The sequence below is a fragment of the Grammomys surdaster genome, unplaced genomic scaffold (genome assembly GCF_004785775.1).
Source record: "Grammomys surdaster isolate TR1022 unplaced genomic scaffold, NIH_TR_1.0 125372, whole genome shotgun sequence".
Classification (NCBI taxonomy): Eukaryota; Metazoa; Chordata; class Mammalia; order Rodentia; family Muridae; genus Grammomys; species Grammomys surdaster.
In genome coordinates, this window is record NW_021620244.1 from 1,249,346 (window position 1) to 1,263,642 (window position 14,297).

At 42.3% G+C, this 14,297-nt stretch overlaps 1 protein-coding gene across 1 annotated transcript in view; it reads left to right on the forward strand.

Annotated features, from left to right (window-relative positions):
• The first annotated feature begins 5,085 nt into the window (after nt 1–5,085).
• The window catches only part of Ell2 (elongation factor for RNA polymerase II 2), a 63,205-nt gene continuing 53,993 nt past the window's right edge, over nt 5,086–14,297 (forward strand). The window contains exon 1 of the mRNA XM_028785987.1: nt 5,086–5,247. Coding sequence (XP_028641820.1) covers nt 5,101–5,247 — 147 coding nt within the window. The 5' untranslated portion in view covers nt 5,086–5,100. The remainder of the gene's footprint in view (nt 5,248–14,297) is intronic.

Sequence of the window (14,297 nt, forward strand, 5' to 3'; positions counted from 1 at the left end):
GGAGGGAGGGAGGGAGGGAAAGAAAAAGAAAGAAAGAAAGAAAGAAAGGAAGGAAGGAAGGAAGGAAGGAAGAAAGAAAGAAAGAAAGAAAGAAAGAAAAAGAAAATGAGAGAAAAAGAAGTTTATGTTGTTTGAGATTTCTGACTGCTTGTGAGAAAAACTCCAAAAAAAAAAAAAAAAAAAAAAACTGAGTCTTATGACATCGGTTTCATCAGAAACACAGAATTGATTTTGGATTATGTTTTCTTGCCCCTTCCAGGTATAGTGTATAGGAGTGAGCTTATATCAGATTATTTATTAGAACTGGGTATTGTTATTTGTTTATAAGCCTCTGGAAAAAACATGTTTCTGCCATGTGCTTGCTTGCCTGTCCCATGTGACTGTCCCTTGTGAATGTACACTTTACTCATGTGACTCTTTTTAACTCTCAGAATGTAAATTTTCTGGTGCTCTGAATAAAGTTGGCTATTTCATGAGATTTTAGCCAGTCTTATTTATTGATTCCACTCTCCCAGGTCCCATGCCACCTATAAAGCAGTAAATAGCTTAGAATGGTATTAGTAAAAATGAAGTATTAAATCTCTAAAAGAGAATCTGTTGAGTTTGATCAATCTAAAAACAGTAAAGTCACATCTACATTATCCATCTACATCTGTCCTGTTCTATTGCACAGTCACTACTCAGCCCCAACTGTGAAGGAAGGAATAGAACAGATGATGAAGCAGGAATGCTGGGTAGATGGATAGGGTACCAAGAAGCTAACCAAACTTTCCTTTCATCTACCTAGATCAAACATTTAAAAAAGAGTCAGACTGTTCTAAAGTGAGCAAAGAGCCTTGGAAACTAACTGTAGAGAAAGATGGTTAGAGAAAGTTAGCCTGTGGGAAGAAGCAGGGCTGCCTGTGCCAGGATATGTACTAACCAATCTCAGTGTGCTAGTATACAAGGAGCATGGAACTCATACCTGAAGGACTGCCATGATGGGCAGTCTCTTCGAGAAAACCATTAGACTTGGGTCTTCTTTGAATATGTGGCTATAGAAAGACTCAACCCCTTCCCAACATCCATATAAATACCACTGTTTACCCTTCCCTAGATACACATACAATCTACAGAAATACACAGTGTTTGCTGAACCCCACTTCAGTTTAGGTTCTCTGCTTATTTTTTTTTCATCTATATAGCACTCCATCTCTAACACTTTCTAACAAGAAATAACCTCTACTCTTGTCCATCCTGGTCTGGAACTTTGTTGTTGTTGTTGTTGTTGTTTGGTTTGTTTTTTGTTTTTTGTTTTATTTTTTGAGACAGGGTTTCTCTGTATAGCCCTGGCTGTCCTGGAACTCACTCTGTAGACTAAGCTGGACTCAAACTCAGAAATCTGCCTGCCTCTGCCTCCCAAGTACTGGGATTAAAAGCATGTGCCACCATTACCCGGTGGTCTGGAACGCTTAATTCTCCTGTCTCATCCTCTCAAGTGCTAGGCTAAGCAAGCTTGTCACTATGCCCAGCTCAAAATGTTTATTGGGCAGAAAATATACATTAAAATGTTTGGCTAGATGCTAATAAAAATCAAAGGTTTCATATAAACATTATTGTCTTCTAGCTATGCTAGAAATTAAATCTGTCAACACTGGACAAGCTCACTTAAAATAATCTGCTGAACCAAGACGTTATCAGGTTATTAAATCCCTCCAACTCAACATAATCTAGTAGCACCATCCCTATGACACTGTCTCACTTATTTGGGTACTGAATGGTTCCTGAAGATATCAAGGACATCTGAAACGGTTGCTAAATATACAGCAACCAGAGATGAGGGGTGACTGTACATTTGAAGGCTACAACATTTCTTAATGGTCAAGTAGCCTCTCTTGGAACTCCACAAGTATACATCAGAGCCACAGCAGGTCCTGCCTCAGAGTACTTCCCTTTGTAATTGTGAAATACAATATATTGTTATACCTATTCAGTGTATATAGGTGCTAGGTTAAAAAGCTGACTCAGACCCACCTCTTCCAGTCATAAAGTTAGGCAGGTTGCTTTTAAATTAACAGGGTCTCTGATTCTCATTCATAAAATAAGTGGGTTTGTTTAAAGTGATTATTACAATAATTTTTATTGACAACTCTCCATATGTATCACTCAACTTGTCAGGAATTTACCTGGCCTTCAAGAACCTAAAAAAATTTAACATCTCCACAAAAACTTACAGACTTTTTTCTTTGCATTTTTTAAAGCTTATCACCAACATATCCAAATTAGCATTTACTAATTCTCTAATTTCCTTGCTGCGTGTTGGTTCATTCACATTTATACAGGAAACTCCCCTGGAAACCATAAAGTTTAATATTTAAAAATTTCCACAATATGTTAGTTATCTGGCATTCAATGACTAATCATTTAAACTGAACCTGAACAAAGATACAGAAAACATGTATACAGTGGTAACCCTCCCAAAGGGTGACTTTCATCAGCCTCCTTCAAAGTATTCTTATAGGCAGTGCAGCTTCACCATCTGATTTGTATCAGCATAATCAATCAAAATGTCTGTTGAACAGTGCTACGTTGGTATGTTACATTGTATAGGAAGATTGTTTCCATCCCCAGTTGGAAAGCTCAAAAGGGAAAAATAATACAAAGAAACATTAACTAGCTATACCATCATAATACTCATTAATAAAGATTTAATTCCCAATAAAATACAGTGTGAGAAAAGTTTACCTAAAATGAAGATAATAATCAGCTACTAGAAAAGGAGGCAGAAATTAGACCTTTGAAAACTCCCCCAGCCTTTGGTGTCATCAGAATTCTTAGTAAGAGGAGACTAAGTTAGGATGTCCTGTGGGTGGGGATTTACCCACCCTCACCGGAAAAGCAGTGGGATACAGGCTTAACTTGTTCTAGGCAAACCTCCCCCATTTACATCTTCGCTCCACCCTCAAATAACTAAGGCATTAGATATGCTTTAACTTCTTCCCTATAGAAGGAAAGAAAACAAGAACAAAGAAAGATTCATACAGAAGTCCTTTCCAGACTATATTTCATTCAGATATAGTCAAGTATTTTTGTAAGAAAACATGAAGCTTTTATTTTGCCCTGTAAACGTACATTTCTTAATTCACCCTTTGTTATTTATTGCCTTAATTTCCTTATTCAATGAATTTAAGTGAACTGACACTCTACGAACACGAAAGTAACAGGTGTAAACCACAGTTAACAGAGCCAGTGCTAGTGGGCTGAAATTAGGACAGTTTACAAAGTGCTCTGCTGAAACTAGAATTGATGCTTGGGCTTTTATTTAGTCTCTATACTACAGAAAGAGTTCCTTCTGAGACTTTCATAGCAAGCATTCATAGAATGCTAGAGGGTATGGAAAAGAGAGGGTTTACTAAGGTGTGGGGTGGATATAGAATTAGAGATGATCATAGCCCAAAGTGTATTTAAAAATTAGAAAAATACTGTGTAAATACCTATAAAATGAATTCCAGAAAGAACATGGTAGAGTTTTACAATAATGAACATCTCGATTTTTAAAACAAAAACAAAAAAGGGGTATTTTTACAGAGTGCCTATCCCTGCTTTTAAATCTTTCACATGTTTTTGTTGTTGTTGTTGTTTAGTTTTTTTTGCTGTTGTCTCTATTTTGTTGCTGTTGTTTTCTGAGACAAGGCTCGGTTTGTAGCCCAGGCTGGCCTAGAACCTTCCACAGTCAATCTCCCAGCCTCAACATGGCAATTGTTGCCTTTTGTCTTGTGTTTCTGATCATCTAATTAATTGACCTTCTCAGGGGAAACCTATCTAGTCTATCCACACACAGCTTAAAGAGAACTGCTGTAGGTATCCTCCTTTAGGCAAACCACACACAGCTTGAACTGGAGTAGAAAGTAAGCCAAGCCTCTGTACATTTTGGCCTCTACCTCCATTTAACTTCGGTAAGACCTCTTAGCCTAAAGTCTAGCCAGGTTTTCTCACAGCCGGTCAAATGAAACACACAGACCTCAAACGAGACCTAGAGAATGGGTGGTATCAGTATTTCTTTTCACCTATGTCGTCAGTTCTACTCTTCCAGGGCTTTTGAAAGAAGAACCCCCAAACAGCATGGTTTTCCTATGACCCATAAAAAGGTATAACCGTGATCATATGATGAGCTCCAGTGCGTATTCCATTCCTATGAAGTCCTATGAGTTGGTTTTGAAAGACTCTCAGGTCCAATTCTATTTATTGTATAACGCCCACTGCTGAATTTAATCCTCTGGTATAGTTTTGTGCTTAAGTTGTTTCACACAATCTCACATAACTACTGAAGACTACAGTCGACTTGGTAATTTCAAGTCTGGAATTATAAATAAATAAATAAATAAATAAACAAACAAACAAACAAACCTCTGCTCCACCCCAGTACTGAACTTCCTTTTAAGGAAAGGCTCTTCAGAGATTGCCTGTGGTGTCGGTCTCACAGAGGCATATCTTGATAAGTTTGTGCAGTTGTCGGAAAACAAAATCCGTACTTTGTCACCTGTCCTGCCTTCACCCCTACTGTCCTGCCTTCACCCCTACGGAATGAGGATCTTCACTTCGGACCACAAGAACAGGTTGACGTTTACTGCATTCGGTTCACTATTACCCCTCAAGGGGTGGGGCTCCGACTTAGGCTTTAGTAATCTTGGCACCCAATTAGCAGAGGATCCCCAAATGGGTCCAGCCAATCGCCGCAGAAGAGCCAAGACGAGACATGACGTCAAATAAGATTAACTCAGCGCGTCACCCGACGTCAACCTCTCCTCTGTCGGACGTCCCGTCCCGAGAGCAAAACTCCTGCGACTTTGAGCCCCGCCCACTTGAGGTGAAGGGCAGCCAATGAGGGAGGCTCTGTGTGGATTCAGACCAATGAGCAGAGGCCAGGGCGGGGTGCGGACTTGAGGGTGGGGCAGCCCGCAGCGGTGGAAGCCCGAGGTCTAGCTGCGCGCAGTATATGACAGTACGTCAGCAGCGGGATGGCCGTAGCTGTGGCGGCGGCTGCAGGAGCCCTAGCAGCCGCGGCCGCAGTGGAGGCTGGAGCCGGAGCGGCGTCCGCGGAGGCACCCCGGGGAGTTTAAGATGGCGGCGGGGGGGACTGCGGGGCTGCGGGAGGAGCAGCGCTACGGTCTAGCGTGCGGGCGGCTGGGGCAGGACAACATCACCGTGCTGCATGTGAAGCTCACCGAGACGGCGATCCGGGCGCTGGAGACTTACCAGAGCCACAAGGTGAGCGGCCGGCCGGGCAGCGCTCGGGGAGGCGGCGGCCACTGCGCTTTCTGCCGGGCGCCTGGCTCTGCGCCGGTGGGGCGCTGGCTCTCGCTGCTGCATCGGCACCCGCCGAGGGGAGCGAGGCCAGCCGGGGGGCGCCGACGCGGCGGTCCGGGGCACGGGCGGGCGGCCCCTGGTGGCGGGGTCAGCTTGGCCCGGGCTGCGCGGCCGCTGCGGGACTTTCCGACGGAGCCCGCGGGGTTCCTGGCTTGTTTGGTCCCGAGGAGGAACCGGGTCCTGGGGAGAGAAGTGCGGCGACCGCCCTACCCTCGGAGGGGGCGCGCGCAGCTACCGGTAAAAAAGCGAGGGTCGGCGGCTGCGAGCGGTCCTAATTTTCTGGGAAACGCCGAGGGTTGGCGGAGCCGCTGAGCGAGGGGCAGCGGCGCTCCATGGGGGTGAGGACACAACCTGTACTCTCAGGGACTCGGAGACACTAGCACCCCGAGTGTAGGCGGGAGTGTACACCGTGTACTCGGGAAGGCCGGGACACTGGCGCTTCGAGGAGGGGGAGGGGGAACACACCTTGCACTCTTGGGGACTCGGGGACGCCGGCTTTGTGGGTTGGGTTCCCGAAGACGCACCGCGTACTGTGTGGCCGCAAATCAACACCGCATCTCGGGGAGAGACACCAGAAGACTCAAAAAACAACGACAGCCTGGAACAAGACGGCAGGTTCTGGGGAAAGGAATTCTCAGAAACTCGCCATAGCCCAAAGGAGCGCCGCGTCCTGTGCTGACTCGCTCTCTGTTGGCGAGGACCAAGCCTGAAGGTTGCAGGGAGACAAACGGCTGACTGGATGAGATTCTGCTCTTTTCCTGGGCCCCAGAGAGAGAGAAACCTGAGATCTCCCCCTCATCCCATACTCTGAGCGCTTGTCTCCACTACAGGAAGAGGCTACATACCCTGTAGCTGAAGTTCAAACACAGTAACTTTCACACAGAAAGGCGCCTTAATGACAGTTTAACAAGATGGGAGTACCAGAAAGCCGTACGTGTGTGTGTGTGTGTGTGTGTGTGTGTGTGTGTGTGTGTGTGTTGGGGGTTGGGGGGAGCCGAAAGTGGACACGTTGTCCAAGGGAAAGACTATACCATATGGGAGAACCAGGGGCATTTTGTTCAGAGAAAAGAAACAGAGAAAATCCCGACAGGATTTTCTGACAAGAAGTTCAGTGCCTACTAAAGAATATATTACGATTTGTCTCATAAAACAGGCACAGAGAGACACCCGACTCGGACCTCACATACTTAGATAAAAGTGGAGAAAAGAATTAACATCTGTTGAGCTCCCACTAGTGCCAGGCACTTTAAATGCATACAGAGAAAAATAGTCTTAGACAGAGCCATCATGAGAGGCAGAGCCATGGGCCAGCAGAGCTTCCAGAAGCTCCCACACACAGAGGAGAGCATAAACAGTTGTGTACATCTTGGAACTGTGAGTTCATATGACAGAAAAGGAAAGATCCAGAGTTCTCAGAGGCTCCCAAAGAATTGATTGGACACGTGTTATGCACGGAGAAGCATATGGTGGAAAATAATGACAAGTTTTGTGGAGATTGAGGGAAGGCAACAGGGAGAAGTGCAAATGTAGGGAAAAATACACCTTCCACCCAGGGAGAAGACCTCACATATGGCTAGGAGTAGGCAGTGTAGAGCCACCAATAAAGACACACAGATACAAATAACAAAACTGAGTGTGCTAGTAGCTACTTTCCAGACAGGTTCACAAGCAAGAAAGAAGCCATCACCAGCAGGAAGTGGGGAAGGCCAGGCAGACCCCGGCGGGGAGTTGGGGGAGAGGCAAGGCTGACACAGAAACTCGGCCCTGAAAGATGGACAGATAAGGTTGTGGGTTCCAGGGTCATAGGAAGCAATGACATTGGGAAGAAGTGAGGTCAGGGGATGTAAGGAGAGGAAGAAGAGGAGCCTGGCCCTCAATTTAAAAGACAACAGAACAGCCTGGGGATACAGAAAGGCTGAGAGAGCCTGATGGAAAGTCAACTCTGAGAACTGGGATGGGGGAGAAGGGTTTTCTTTCAGCCCCTTTGGGAAACAACAGACAAATTGTACAGTTAAACAGGGATATTGCACCACACACTGGTTCAGGGAACTGGTGAAGAGGTCCACTTGAAGAAAAGAGAAGTTAGTATCCAGGAAAACTGAAGTGACAGACCACCCCCTGCCCCCAGTGTCCACTGGAGCCCTGGAAGGGAGTTTGTTTTACCTTTGTGTGGCCTTCATTTCTGTTTGGTATTTTCATTCTTGGAATTAAGGTTAGAGTGCCTAGCTCACCTCTGTGTATATGTCAGTAACTTAACAGAGACAGAATGTCAAATCTTGTTTCTCTGTTAGCTTTGCTTAGATTTTTTTTAATGTTGCTTGTTTTAATTAAAAGTACTGAAGTCTGTGGCTTTGTTCTGAATTGTCCTTAGTCCCTGTTACTGTCATCACCCATTTTCCACTTCTGGCATGTAAATTAGTGCATTGGATCAGTCCCCGTGTCTCCACTTTTCTAAATGTGGCATGCTGCGGGTGGGTGGGGTTGAACGCGCTGACTCAGCCCTTTCTTTAGACACTGCCTTGTTCTCAGTTAACCAGCTCCTGTCCTTAGTTAGGTTACTTAAGCTATACTTTGTTTTTTGTTTTTGTTTTAATAGAAACACTTGTTAAGAGGCTTGGAAATCGAGTCTAACTTAGGGTGAAAATGACAGCCTTGTAGGAAGAAATTAAAAAGCAGGGTACTCTGAAATATGTAGCATAAACCTTCCATGTGCATGCCTGGGTACCTCTCCTGGTTCATCCAGACCAGGGCTGACACAGTAACAGTTGATAGATAGCAGTGGGCATCTGCCTGAACCCTTTTATTCTTCAGTGGAAATGTATTTATTTGGTCTTTTTTACTTTCCATCATTAGAAATAGGGCTCCTGACTTTAAATTGTAACTGCTGTTTGAGACTGTCAGCTTGTGATAGATAAGAGAAAGCTTTGGGATGGTTCAGCGCATCCTCTGGACTGGGGATGACTTTCATTTCTTACATAAAACTGCTCTTACCATGTCTATAGTAATAGAGTAGGGTACTTGGTGACAAATGGCTACCAAGAAACTTTGACTTATAAGATATGACGAATTTTTAAGAACTTTCTAAGGGCCAAAAGTGTTAACTTTATTCTAAATTGAGCATCAGGAGTTATTTTTGTCCATATTATTTTGTCTGTTTCATTTACTTTTTAAAATAATCCATGTAACATAAAGCGTCACAGAAGAGGAGTTACCAATGTGTAAACTATGATTTAAGCAAATTATATAATTCTGTAGATAATAATTAAGTAAATATACTAAATTCTCAGGGCTTATCAAAACAGAATCTGATGGAGATACTGAAATCTTGCTTCTTTTTCAGATCTCAATTCTTCATTGTTTCATAATGCAAAATTTGATTTGCCATCATTATTCAAGTTTTCTATTTTCAGAGAAGAGGTCTGAAGGCTGTAAATGGGCATGGGGACGCCAAGAGGCACAGGTGGAGGGCATGTCTGTTGACAGTCGCTTTTCACACACCTGCGGTAGGGAAGCCGTTTAAAAACATACTTTATATTGCTTTATTATGTTTTCCACAAATGTCAAACTATATATAAAATTAAAGTATATTTTAGCTGGCTTCCTTATTTTTATCATTTTTTTCTTTTGACATTTTAACAATATACTTAGATAAGAAAACATTTTCCAAATACTGCTTTTAGATTTTGCTATTGCTGATCCCATCAATTTGGTCTTTTTTTTTTTTTTTTTTAGATTCTGAGGCTACACACTAAACGTAGGGCCTCACATATGCTAGGCAAGCACTCTTTCTACCACTGAACTAGAGCCCAAACTCCTTTTGGAAAAAGATTCTTCTGCATTCCAGACTGGCCTCAGAAATGGCTATATCGATGAGGATGGCCTTGACTTCTGATCCCTGTTGCTTCCACCTACCTAGTACTTGGATTGCAGGCCATTCAGCCCTGTATACTGTTTGAAGTAGTGTTGGGTAGCTAACACAGTGCTTCCTGTGTTAGACAGGTGCTATGCCACCAACTGAGCTCCTCTTCTGTTGTTTGTTCTTTTGTTTTGTGACAGAACCTTACTGAGTTACTAGGACTGGCCTTGAACTTCCTATGTAGCTCAGGTAGATCTTAAACTTGTAATTCTCTTCCTTCAGCCTTTTATAAAAATGCTTGCCAAAATCTTCAAAAGTACCCAGGAGATGGTGGTGCACACCTTTAACCCCAGCATTTGGGAGGCAGAGACAGAAGGATCTCTGAGTGCAAGGCCAGCCTGGACTATAGAGCTAGTTCCATGTTAGCCAGGGCTATACAGAGAAACCCTGACTCTCAAAACAAAACAAAAAAGCTCACAAAAAAAGTTTCAAAAGTAGTGAGCTCAAATATGCTTTTCCAAGTACAACATGAAAGTCAAACATGATTTTGTTTGGGAGCACAGCTGTTCATTTTCCATCCCTGCAAATCAGGGATCACTGCCTTTTTGTAGGACTCAGTTAATCCTGTGTCACCTCTATTGACTTAAAACTATCATTTTATTGTTACTATTTTGCTTTGATTAGTGTCATTTAGAAAAATGCTAGTTTCAAAAATTTTTACAAGTGTACTTTACCTAGTTTTGAGTGAAGAGTTTATCTGTATTTAAGAAATTACATATTCTTTGTAATCAAGACATAGAGTTTCAAATCAGCCTCCTTCGTAGTGGCCCCAGGTAGTGAGCCACCATTGTTTTCTTTAGTCCTTGCTTTGACAGACAGACCCAGGACAGGCTGCCATGCCTCAGGCTTTCTTCCAGATAAGTGTTTCAGCAATTGATTCACTGTGGTTTAAAACACAGAAAATTATCCCATGATTCTTACTTCTTACTGCCTATTAATTATGTCTATTAGTTTTCAGCCATCTACTTTGTAAATCCAAATGTTCTTCTCCAGCTGCCACCTCAGGATCTAGACTTGCTACCACAACAGTGCCAGTGTTGTCAAATGTGCTTATTAAGTAAAACCATGAAGTTTGATGTAGGTTCCATTTATTTGGCTTCCAAAGTGTAACTAGATTAATTTAAGTGTTACCTGCTTTTATCTTAGACACATTTTCAATCAGCTCTTGAGCTTCACATGTGCCTGATTTTTTTAATCAAGGAAAGATAACTTAGTGCCCCAATTCCTGTACTACTTAAAACATTTACCCACATACTCAGCTAGTTCTCAGTGCTCCTTCCTGAAGAAAACTAGTAGCCAGATCGCCTAAAAAGATAGCCAGGAACCTTGGCACCCAGACTGGGAGGAGAGAAAAAGAACATATGTGAAAGGTTGGAACATGTTCAAGAAAAAATCATTGAAAAGTAGTATGGAATTCTTGGAATGGCTTCCAGGGACTCTCACCAAGGACAGTCCCTAGGTTCAGCCTTGCCACTTGTCCCTTGCACACTCAGGGAAGATTACAGAAGCTGTGCTGTGAGACTTGCCAAGCAGTTGATGGTAGAAAGAGGAAGTCAGTGCTGGGTCATTTTTAACAATTTGCGGTGAACCTTTGCTTTGTCATCCAGCTTCTTTGGGCCAAGTATATGTGGAACATTTGAGAAGATCTCTCTAAAATATAGTATGATTTCTGCTTTTACAGTAAAGAAAAAAAAGCATGTAATAGACCCACATTTAAGTCTCCTACATACCACATAGCTGTATAGAACATTTCCTATGACCTAAGCAGAAATGTATATAACAAATTAATTGCTATGTTTCTACTGCCAAATTAAAGCAAAAAGACAATACTGCTAACTTTGTTTTATTATTTTTTTAAATATTTTTTTTAAAAATTGTTTCTTTCCTAAATTTCTACCATCTGTAATTCCTGCTGCTCTTGTGAATAATTTTAATAATAATTTTTAAATAATTTTAAATTTCAAAAAGAACTGGTTTAAGAGTTTCTACTAGTTCTTTGCCATCACAGTTTAAACCTCTCTCAAGTTGGTATGGCTATGTAACAGAAGGCATTAGAGGATATTAATCTATAAGCTACTTAAAAACTCATGAGTCAGATTACCACCTTGCATTGACCTCTGTTCCGTGGGCATTTGGCTACTGGTCTCATAGTAGCTACATCATTAGACTGCATGCACTTCTTTGCTTCCTGGAGTCTTTTGTGTTATTAGTTTAGAAATTAGCCTTAGTTAGTAAAGAACTTAAGTGTTAAGATTTTTAGTGACTAGAAACTGGTCCAGGGGACCACATGTCCATCAGAGGGAGTGCCAGAAGTAAGTAAGAAACAGTGGTAGAAAAGCTGTGGCAGTTTCCGAGAACTGGCGGAAAGAACCAATGCCTCTTAACTTGCAGTGAGGGAGGAGAACAAATAGCTAGGTTTAAGGGAGCACCAGCAGGTTGGAGCAGGTTGATGACCCTCCCAAATAGTTTGCACTTTGTTCTTCATTACTGTGGGGAGACTGAGTGGAAATTTAAGGTGCTTTGAGCAGTGCTTTCAAATTCTAGGCTTGGTGTTCAAAATGACTGTAATATGAATCTGCAAGTAAGTAGATGAATTAGGAAGGTGTATGGTGGGGCAAGCCAGAGATGATTGTGGTGTCTAGACTAGGCTACTGTTGGTATTTATTAGAGATGAACAAGATTTTAAAGGAGAAGGATCAATTTGTAATTTCTTGGCATTGATACTAGTCAGGGTACCCTTAGGATAGGGAGAGTCAAAAACAGTTGGGAGCATGAGATAGAAGCAGGAGGCGACTAAAGCACTAAGTACCATTTTTGGTGAAAATTAATTCATTCTGTCTTTTGTTTGGTAATCAAAAGAATTCAAGGTTGATTAGATATTTAGATATGCATGCCTTTTATCCTAGCACTTGAGAGGCAAAAGCAGATGAATGACTGTGAGTTCAGGGCCAGCCTGATGTATATGGTGAGTCTAGGACAGCCATAGCTGCAGAAACTAGAGACTGTCTCAGAGACAGAACCCTGTCTCAGAGAGAGAGAGACAGACAGACACAAACTAGAGACCCTGTCTCAGAGAAAGAGAAACAGGAGCTAGAAACCCTGTCTCAGAGAGAGAGAGAGAGAGAGAGAGAGAGAGAGAGAGAGGCTTAGTTGCTTGTCTCAGAGTTAAATACTGTCCTGAACTGATTTGAGTGTGATTGATTAATGAAGGTAGCCTCAGCTTGATGCCTGTCACTCAACAGCAAAGAAGCTTGAACTTTTTCTTCCTGAGATTGGCCTAGAGCAGTGGTTCTCAACCTTATTAGTGATGAGACCTTTAAATGCAGTAGTTCCTTGTGCTGTGGTGACCCCTAATGATACAATTATTACTGTTGTTACTTTATAACTGTAACTTTGCTACTGTTATGAATCAGAATATAAACATCTGTGTTTTCTGATGGTGTTTGGCAACACCCTAGGGATTCTCAACCCACAGGTTGAAAAACATTCACTGGTCTAGAGACTTTAATATGCTTATCTGGGCATTGAACTGTTAGCATAGCCTTCACGTTTTTATTATATCTATTTATTTATTGTATGTTTGCCTGTGTATGGTGGCTATGAGTGTAGCACAGCACACATGTGGAGATCAGGGAACACTTTGTGCTGTGAGTCAGTTTTTTCCTTTTACTGTTAGGGTCCTGGGGATCAAATCTAGGCTGTCGGGTTTGGTGGCAAGCACCTTTACTCAATGAACTTTCTAGCCTGTGTGTGTCTTTAGGTAACAGTACCATTGTTGCCTCAAGAGACTAGGAAAGGGACCCGTGTGTGTGTGTGTGTGTGTGTGTGTGTGTGTGTGTGTGTGTGTGTGTATTCATTCTGTAAACATTTTTATTTATTTTATTTATCTTCGGACCTGCCCAGGCATAGAATTACTGAAAATACAAAACTAAGTAAATAGCCCAGTCACTTAAAAGAAGTTAAGTAAACATGTGGAAACACACACACACACACACACACTCTTCCATGCTGTCTTTACCAACACTCCTGAGACTGTACCCGTCGAGGTGTCGTTTCCAGACGTGTCCATCCCACAGTCCCACAGTCAAGGCAGTCTGAGAAGACAGACATGTCATTCCACTTACCATATCTCTGTATCATAAACTGTCCAGGCTCTCCCTCCCTCTTGTCTGTCTTCTGCTGACTGCTTTTTACTTAGATCATCCCTGCATGTTGTCACAGGTGCCAGCTCTCCTGTCTGTTCACACTCTCTAGGTGAGTTCATCTAGTTCTGGGGATTTAAATAACCAGCTAATGAATTACTAACGTTTATATCCAGATCGTACCTTTTCAAAATGGGTGTGGTGGCTTTTGCCTATAATCCCAGCACACAAGAAGGCAGGTAAAAAGATCAACACAAACTTGACTCCAACCTTATCTACACAGCAAGTTCTCCATCTCAAAACTAACTATAATGATACAAATAACGTTTCCTTGTCTGAGGCCATCCTGGGCTACATAGTGAGTTCCAGGCCTGCTAGTGCTACATTCTGAAAACTTGTCTTTAAAAAAGAAAAAAAAGCCTATTCAACTTTAGATATTTATTTACATCCAAAATGTGCATCCTTATCCCCCTCACAGAGTCCTTCTCTCCTTCTCTGAGCATCCTCTCCCACTGAGTCCAAGGCAAGGGAGCCCTGTTGGGGAATGGATACCACAGTCAGACTACAGCTTTAGGGAGATAGGCACTTTTAAAAGATCACGTATTCCAACATTTACTAGGCACCTCAAACTTGTAATCAAATGTAACTCTTCTACTGTTTGACAATCTGTATATCACATAATTAATTTTAGATTTGTCACCACCCAAGAAAGTCATCTTCCCTTTCTGGCTTGGTTTCACTTCTTGATCTGGTATCACCTGAATGAGCCCCATTTCAGTTAATGACCACATTTTCCAGTTGTCTAGAGCTAACTCATAGCCCTTGATTTGTTTCTTCTCTTGGGACATTTGGTCTACCATCAGGTCTTGTCAGTCTTAAAATATCAAGACTCT